The 9238-nt window shown below is 41.0% G+C and overlaps 1 protein-coding gene across 1 annotated transcript; it reads right to left on the bottom strand.

The window, feature by feature from the left end:
• Nucleotides 1-3238: 3238 nt before the first annotated feature.
• On the bottom strand, nucleotides 3239-8501 carry LOC310952447 (gastrin-releasing peptide receptor-like; the record flags this gene model as incomplete). The annotated part of the gene is made up of 3 exons (XM_083921063.1): nucleotides 3239-3553; nucleotides 4786-5137; nucleotides 8104-8501. 3 exons carry the CDS (start codon nucleotides 8499-8501, stop codon nucleotides 3239-3241), a joined length of 1065 nt encoding a protein of 354 aa, XP_083777189.1.
• Nucleotides 8502-9238: the final 737 nt, after the last annotated feature.

The raw sequence follows: 9238 nt of genomic DNA, 5'->3' as shown, positions 1-9238 counted from the left end.
GAGAGCGATATGAGGTCTCAGCGAGTCGACCTGCTGCAGAGTTCTGGCCTTATAGTGTCTTGGTTTAAGTAGGAATAAAGAGCATTACAGTTGACTAAGTGGGAGGAAACCAAAGCATGGATAACCATTTCAAACTGCTGGATAGATCACAGTGGGAGATTTTTCTTTTTTTGCATTATTCCTCAGGTGAAAGGAGCAGAACTGAATAACTGTCTTGACGTGTTTGTCAAATTTCAGCTGGTTGTCAAAAGTGACAGCTAGGTTTTTCTATGAATGCCCGACAGAAATGAACCGAGGTGTTGGAGAATAGTGGGGGCCGGATGTGGGTCGAAAATCCCAACTTCAGTTTTACTGTGATTTAATTCTCTGCCAGGCGCGTGTGCATTGCAGTTAAATTGGAGAGGTTTTAAGGTCTTACAGATAGATACATCTTTGTAACATCATTTAACTTCCACAGATAGACCAGTCTACCAGTGCCAATACTGTGTTGGATATTTGATCATGAAAGGAAAATTGAAAAAACATTGGTCATTTTTAACAGATTTAGGAACAGAAAGGAGTATGTCATTAGATTTGCAGCTGTGGGTTCTTCAATGAAACAATAATCAGAATGTGGTTATAAATTTTAGGTGTCTTCTCTCGCATAAATTAAAAATTCACTCACAGAGCTCACCTGGACAGCTCTGCAGCTCGAGGTGGACCGCGGGAAAACACAAGTCAAGGCTCTGGTCAGATCTCACTAATCACGCAGGTGAGACTGTGGTCAGACTTCCTGGGGCGCTCCCCACCCGTCCCAGTTTTGCTGGCATGTATATTTGTGTTGAAATGAAGGTCAGTCATCTGGTTCATAGGCTGAACAGGTTGAAGCTCTTCAGATGTCTCCAGTATGTTACATATTTAACTTTGTTTCTACAGCAGTTAACTGAAATTACAAAACAACAGTTACATTTTGAAAGTTAAAGTTTCTTCTAGTCAAGACAAGTTAGTTGTATGGCAAGGATGTCCTCTTACCTTTTCAGCAGCTCTGAGCAAGGCTGGACTACAGCCGACACTGTCAGCTAAGAAAAGGTAAGAGGACAGCCTTACCATACAACTAACTTGTCTTGACTAGAAGAAACATTAACTTTCAAAATGAATAAAGAAGACATTAGGAATACAATCGATCTATTAAACAGTTATATTGCCTGTAGCCAACCCAGTACGTACTGGTGATTTGTCAGTGGTGGAATAGTCTTTAGCTAAGTGCAAGTGTGATATTGCTTCTTTTACCTCAGTAAAAGATCTAAATGCTTCCTTTGACACTGGCCGTTTCAAACCAGATTAATTCTGATTGAAGACGACGTTTTTAAGGCATCCAGATACTTAGATGTTGACCTGTCTAGACACCTGCAACTCACCAAGTCAGTGTTTACTGGGAGACATCTAAAGAAAGTTTCACTCTAGCCGGGTATTACTCCTTCATCTTGGTAAATTTATGCTCACTGTGTGTTGAACGTTTTGGGGGGTTTCCTGCAACTGATGAATTCAGGAGGATAAAGCCGTCCCCACGGGGGATAACCCTGGCTTCTCTGAGCCTCTGCTGATGGTAATGAAGACCCTGTCCTGCTCTCGAGCCCCACATGGTAGCAGGTGTCGCTGCGTGGAGGAAAGCCACCACGACCCAGTGGATGTGTTCCTCTGGAGCTTGAGGGCTGCTGACAGCAGGGTGCGAGGATAAGGGGTCAGTCTTCAGTGCCCCAGGAGGCGGGAAGACTGCGTGCCAGTCCGCCTCAGAGCTCACTTCAGACTTCAAGTGTGTCCGATGTAGGATGCTGTGGTAACATACACACACACCAAACTACAGCAACTCCAGCAACTCCAGCAATCTGACTACGTTGGCCAACTCATCTTAAATGTCTCAGGATGTTTGGTGTCACTGTTATTTTAGATTTACTAATCCCTCCTTGGATATCTTGATCTCATCATATCCAGTTTCTTCCACTTTCTTCATCTCTTTATATCAGTATCTAGACTTTATCCAGGGAATATCCGTGCACTACTCATGGTGTCTCTGTCCTGCTGTCTCCGAAATGATGACGTCAGGCTGGGTCTCTTTTAATGGGGTCACCGACACACATGCCAGATGAAAAATGATCCACTCTCTACCACTTTTACAGGATGTAATTAATATTTTCCTTAATGATGTGTTACTTCATGAACCCACAACCTATCCATTGTTGATCAGAATTATTTTGTTTGTTTTTTTTATCTGCGGTGCGTGCAGACATAACTGCAATCTGCACAACACACAAACTGTATGCCCCTGGCCTGATTGGTTAGATTAGTGCAGACTAAGCACTTGATGATTTACAAAAATAACCAATATCTGAACCAATAAAGGAAATGATTTATTAGTTGCAGCTCTGTATATTACACAACAGCATTAAATAACACAAACAAATATAACAAATGGTTGCAGGAAGTTATACATACAGTATACAGAAGTACAGTAAAGCAGCATTACAGTAACTAACACACAATTTAACACAAACGTATCCATGTACACAATATGTGACATTTCACAATTCTAGTAATTTCACGTTAGACAAGCATTTCTATGGCCAATAAAACTTTTCTACAAAACGGGATGTTCAGAATATTTTATAACCATTAAACCCTCAAATGTCAGAGGGACCTTCTACTTTAACTCCAGCAGTCTTCAATATATATATATATATATATATATATATTTTAATAATGTCACTGTGCAGATAGAAACATCCATAATAAAAGTTTAAGCTGTCCTTCATGCGCGGTTTCCACTGCAGATAACAAGTGATTGAATCTGTTTTTTTTGCACAATTATATTCAAATCATTTTACATCAGTGATAAAAACAGAAAACTATTACATTTATTTGTCAGTTAACACCAGACATAAGAAAATGAGTTTTTTCCCGATGTTTATGACGAGCGACTTTACATCATCAGTGATCACATGTGTAATTTAGCAGCAGTTTATTTAGTTTTAAAGCAGAGGTTAAATGTTTCTGACAATGCATCTCCTCTTGTTTCTATGGCTGTGGGAATGGGATGAGTGATAATTAAAATGAATAACAAATGGCTTGACAACAAGGCTGTAACAGTGTCCATTTATCCCACTGAAGTTGACCAAATCTGAGGTAAACGTGTGAGGAAATACGATGCCACCAGTCCTGCTGAAGCAGATGTGTTATGAAGCTTTTGAAAACACAGATGCTTTTAGACGGTGGTTATATTCGTGCTCCCACTGCTCTGACTGTTCAAGCGTCTGGGAGAAGTGCAGCACAGGAGCTGCTTGTTGAAGTGTTTCCTGAAGCTTTTGCTCATCAGGTAGAGGGCGAACGGGTTCACACAGGAGTTGGTGAAGGCCAAAATGCGAGCGCACACACTGGCGATGAAGTGGCCCAGCGAGGTGTCCACCTGGTCGTAGTGGTAGGAGCGGTACAGGTAGATCACATGACTGGGCAGCCAGCAGACGGCAAACAAGCCGACAAACACCAGCACAGTTTTGGCCAAACGCTTTCTGGACTTGATCTGACAGGAGAGTAGAGAGAGAAGAAATCAGCTTCTACAATTCATCCACCTCTGTGGTTCAGACTGAAACAACTAATTGGGAAAATTGGACTGTCTTGAAATGTTGCCCAGACATTCATGGTCCCCAGAGGACGTCCTATCATAAGGACTTTGATAATCCCCTGAATTTTCCTCCACCAGCGCTAAGATTTAAAAAAAAGAACAAGTAAAGTACGGTTGTCAAACATGGATTTGATGATATTTCAAATTTGTTACAGAATTTACCGCAATTTATCATTAAACCGGTAACCGTTTCATCCCTAGTGCTAATTCGCGAGTGTTAGCATGCTAATGAGCTAAACTAACATAGGGAATACAGTCCATTTTATCGAGTGCTGCCTGAATCCTAACACCCAGAAATGAGTAAACAATTTTACACTTCCATTTCCCTGATCTTTTTTTTGTCAGATGGCTGAAATAAGGTCTGTGGTTAACACAGGCTTAAGAGATTTTCACGTTTTTGTTCTTTGACATAAAATACGCAAATAAATTAAACCCAATCCATGAATTTTAAGGTTTTTGTCTTAAAGTGCAATTCTGGCGTATTTGCATCCCATGGTCTTTTTCGGCATGAATATACATCCAATAAGCCATCGAGACATTTTTTTCATTGATCACCTATTAACAAAGAAATCTTAGTCAGTCGCAAACAGTTAGCTACTGTTAGCAACTGTCCAAGATTTCTCTGTTAACAGGTAAAAGAAAAAGACAATGGGATGCAAATACGGTGGAATTACACTTGAAAAAAGGTGGTTGTCTGGGACGTTAAACATCATCACACCCAACACGTGAAATCGGTTAAAAGTTGGAGGTGATGATGTAGTCATGTGACCTGCGTGTAGTTAGTTTAAAATTAGCTTTTTACTTCTACCGATTCTACTTATGATTCAAAAATCACAAACTTTTGTTTGCCACAGAGCTTATTTTCTGCAATAATCCATTGTTTTTGACTTTCGGATCGGCCTACAAAAATATGTCATCCCTGCAGCACTCCATACCTGCTGAACATGTTAGCATTGCCATTGTGATCATGTATGCATGCAGGGCTTACTTGAAGTGAGTTTTGCTGTAATAAATAAAGATTTCAATCAATCAGTTTCTCTAATAGTAGGATTACTAAACATAGAAATAAATAGTTTCTAAAGTGGTTTATAATGAGTTTATAATGAAATAAGAGGAGCCCACGCTCCGACCTGTTTCTGGAGGTGCAGGTGTCCTTCAGCAGGGATGTCCTCAGAGCTCCTGACCAGACAGCGAGCGATGAAGCAGTAGTAGACAGATATGATGAAGAGTGGGACGATGTAGAAGATAAGGAAGGAGGCGGTGGAGTGGATTTTCGGGTGCAGCTCCCCGGCGTGGGGGTACGGTGCACAGGTCACAAATGTCTCATTGGTGTGGCTGGTGGTGAAGGTGTGCAGGTCGGAGAAGACAGCCTCAGGGATGGCCAGAGTCACAGAGACCAGCCAGATGGCCCCCGCTCTAAAACAGAAACTGAGTGTAGAGCCGGACCCCCTGATGTCCAGAGGTCTGACTATAGCTTTGTACCTGAACAGATAAGTGAAATATGTTGTGTCGTCATTGTGTGCAGAGACTATCAAGCAAACAGTCAAAAGCAACTGCAGAAAAATGTCTCAGTCTCTCTCATCTCTCTAAGATTGTGTGTGTGTGTGTGTGTGTGTGTGTGTGTGTGTGTGTGTGTGTGTGTGTGTGTGTGTGTGTGTGTGTGTGTGTGTGTGTGTGTGTGTGTGTGTGTGTGTGTGTGTGTGTGTGTGTGTGTGTGTGTGTCCCGCCCCAGAGCCGCCAGGTTACATGACAAGAATGAAAGTATGAAAAGTGTCTTGAGATAACTCCTGTTATGACTTGATAAAATTAATTGACTTGACTCCTACCGAGGGAGACTAAAGAGAGATCTGTTTTGATATCCTATCTTAAGGCATATTATACAGCAGAGAAAATTTAATTAGGCTTTGAATGAAAGGAAACAGGGACCACAGTAGATAACATTAGCTCCTGGATAGGCTTACAGATCAATTTAATCATAACTGGTATTAAATGCTCCCAGGAGCAAAAGGAGAGAGAGGATATGGCCAAAGGTCAAAGCTGCTGAAAATACAAGGAGCTGTTAGCAGCTCCCAACATTTTCCTCGAATCTGGACCCGTCTGTATCTGCCATACACAGAATATTTATTCTGTTTGAGGTTGTTTCACCGGGATCTGTACAATCATTGGAGCTCTGCACTTCCATCTCCTCATATATGTCAGGAATTTCCAACCCTTTTGGCTTGTAACTCCTGAAAATGAAGGAATATACTTGCGTTACTGGCTGCACACAGTATCTCCATTTGGATCACTGTTGCAATGGAGATTTATTATTATAAGAGTAATTTTCAGTCACAAAATCATCCTGTTATTTTCAACAAGCAGAGATGAGAGGAACCGGGCCGTGCTTTTTCCATGACAGTCCCACACTGCAAAGAGGGCGTGGGGTTGCAGGCCATCTATCGCAACTTTCCCACCGCTTCCTACACCCACACTCTAGACATGCTTTGCGTTGTTCTGCATCAAGTGTAGAACACACATTGGAAATTTGACGTAAATCCGATGAAATTTGTCCTATCAGGCTGACTTCCTGTTGCCGGTAGGTGGCGCTGTGACATGTAGTTGTCCTCAGGCCTGAACTCTCATCATGCACGGGGAATCTGGTGCAGTTTGGACAATGTGTGTTGAAGTTAGAGGGACTTCCTGTTTAATGTAAAGAAGCACAAAATGGCAACCGTGTCATTATGCAACATGCCCAAAACATTTCTTATGTTTCCGTTCATGAAATGCAGAGCCCTCAATGGAAATTTCATATAAATTAGTTGATTGATTGATGATTACTGTAAGGTTTAGTTACAACAACTTCCTGTTTTATGGCAAAGTGATGTTTGATGCCCCACCACTGCCACACAGATTTAAAAAAAGGAAAAGTGTTAAAAAGCAGAATCTGAGCGATTTTGAAGCTTTATTCTAGCATATTATTTCAGACTATAAGCCTGTGAATGTTCTCATTTGTCCAGGTCATCGTTATCCTCAAAGCAATTTCAGTCAAAAGCAACTGGACTTGGTTATTTGATTCATCAGTTCATGTACGCATCTGACCAGGCGGGGACTGGTCCAACTAACTGGTGTGGAGATCCAGGTATTTAACCTCTCACAAGGCCATTTCAGACTGTATTTTCTGCCACAAAATGTATCCCCTCTCTAAAACCCACAAAGTCCTACTACCAAGTGTTTCATTTTGCACCCATTATGATCATAACTAGTAATGCTGGTAAATATGGAGGAGTTTCTCTGATGTATCTCTGCTTTCCTTTTCAGTTAATCATCTTGTGACCCTTTGGTTTTCTCTTGTTACCCAGAGTGGGGGTCCCTACCCTGAGGTTGGTCAAGGCTGTATTAGATCAACTAAACTCAAAATCACAAACCATCAAGTAACTAAGTACATTTATTCCAGCACTGCACCTCCTTAGTAACAGATTCAGGTTAATGATGTATAATCGATAAATAAAACACGATCTATTGTTAAAAGGTGAGAAGAAACTTAATTGGTCCCTGTGGGAAAGTCAAAAACTACTGAGCAATATATAACATAATTAAAAAGAGCTCCAGCTTCACCAGCTGCAACATTAAAGTGGTGAACACATCAATGCACCAGTGGTTATGATCCAGTAGAATATATCATTACGAAACGGGGCATTCTGCATATCGAGTACGTAGGCTACTTAACGTGTTGTGCTTTCATTCAGTGAAATTTTGAAAATGTATATATATGTATATATTCTGTACATATCAATGCATTTTCATTTCTAATATTAAATATAATAATTATTAAATTATGAATAATATATTAATAAGTCCAAATTTATTAACAGAATTAATTAATTTGGACTTGGTGTTTTTAAAATCCTTTTTTTCTCACACCACCTGTTTTGAGGCTGATCCAAGTATTTTTAGTCTCTAAAAGCGGCTTTTGTGACTTTTGACTAATAGATAAATAAATAAATAAATATTTTTTAGTATTTAAATTCCTGGCAGCAAGAGGACTTTGAAACAGCATGTTAGACCTTTTGATGAAGAATAAAACTGTAAAGCTTTGTTATTTCCTAATAATGTTTCCTGATGAAAAATGAGCTGATACCAATTTTAGAGAAAAACAGACAAAATTCTGAGAAACTTACTTCGGTCAAAGTTTAGTCAGTTGAGTTTAAAGTTGTCATTTCGAATAAAATATGCGAAATAAACTTGAATAAACGTCACAAATAAACATGAAAATCTGAATAATACAAACGTTTTGGGGGAAATATGATGTAATAAAATAAAAGGATGCTTCTTAAATGTGTAATGCTGCGGTCATGCGTAAAAGAAACATCACCGTGTGGATTCAATCGTTTAAATAAACTCATGTTTATCCAGAAGAGGAGAAGTTCACACATTTAAAAACATGCTCAGACTAAGTGCGTGAGAAGTACCGGTCAGCGGAGAGAGCAGTGAGGGTGAACACGGAGACTCCCACCGAGGTGAGCTGGATGAACGGGATCAGTTTGCATCCGACGCGCCCGAAGAGCCACTCGTCCACCAGGTAGCGGCTGGCGTCCACCGGGGCGCAGGTCACCAGCAGCAGCACGTCCCCCAGAGCCAGACTGGACAGGAACATGTTGGGCACCGTGCGCATGGACTTCACCATCAGACACGTCCTCATTAACGTGACATTTCCCACCAGACCCACGATGATGATGACCCCGTAGACAGCAGCGATCCCGATACCCGGGAGCCAGATGTTGTACTGCTGCTGCTCCCCTGTGGAGACATTGAGAACCAGAACTCTGCTGTCCTCTGGGGTTAAAACGAGGGACTCCTGCAGAGACATAGCAGCCTTCACAGGGACAGGACAGAGGTTTTCAGCAGGAGAGCTGGTGCGTTTTGGTGACTGGCTTTTATAAATATGACCTCTCGCTTCTGCGTGCGTCATTTGACGCGCTACTGGCTAAAAGCTGTCAAGATTAGGGTGAGAAGTATCCATAGGGGATGTGCAGGTGGGTCTGTTTCAGCCTTAATGTTGAGAGGAAAACTGGGCCTCCTCGGTTTAATTAAAATTGTTCTGGAAATGTCCAATAAGACACAAAGGGGTCACCTTGGTATGATTTGGAGATATCCCCTCTTCAGCTCAGGTGGACACTTTTAGATGCAAGTGGAAATGAAGTTACTCTGAAAGTGATGAAATGATCCACAGCGTGTACTTTACTGTTAATGACAGTTACACAGGGGACAGGGCACATAATTGATCCTCTTCTGCCTGTTTTCAGTTCAGCTGTTTTTACATTTACTGTAGAAAACCTGATGGAAAAAACTACTCCATTACAACAATGAACTGCTCTCTGTGTAACAACAGTGTCCACATAAACCTGTACTAACCCAGGCTGCTTAAGTCACACATAGGCTAGGACTACTCTGTTCTGTCCAAAGTAAAACCATAAATGCAGCCCAGTTATTTAAAGGAATACTTTACCTCAAAACAATAATTTGTGCATCAATTACTCGTTATCGTGTTACCTTGAAGTCTTGAAAAAAAGTGTTTTTCTCTCATGCATCAGAGTGGATAAAGAA

The sequence above is a fragment of the Echiichthys vipera genome, assembly GCF_963691815.1.
Source record: "Echiichthys vipera genome assembly, chromosome: 10".
NCBI lineage: Eukaryota > Metazoa > Chordata > Actinopteri > Perciformes > Trachinidae > Echiichthys > Echiichthys vipera.
Note: the sequence above shows the minus strand (reverse complement) of the source record. Positions and strands in the feature narration are given on the sequence as shown.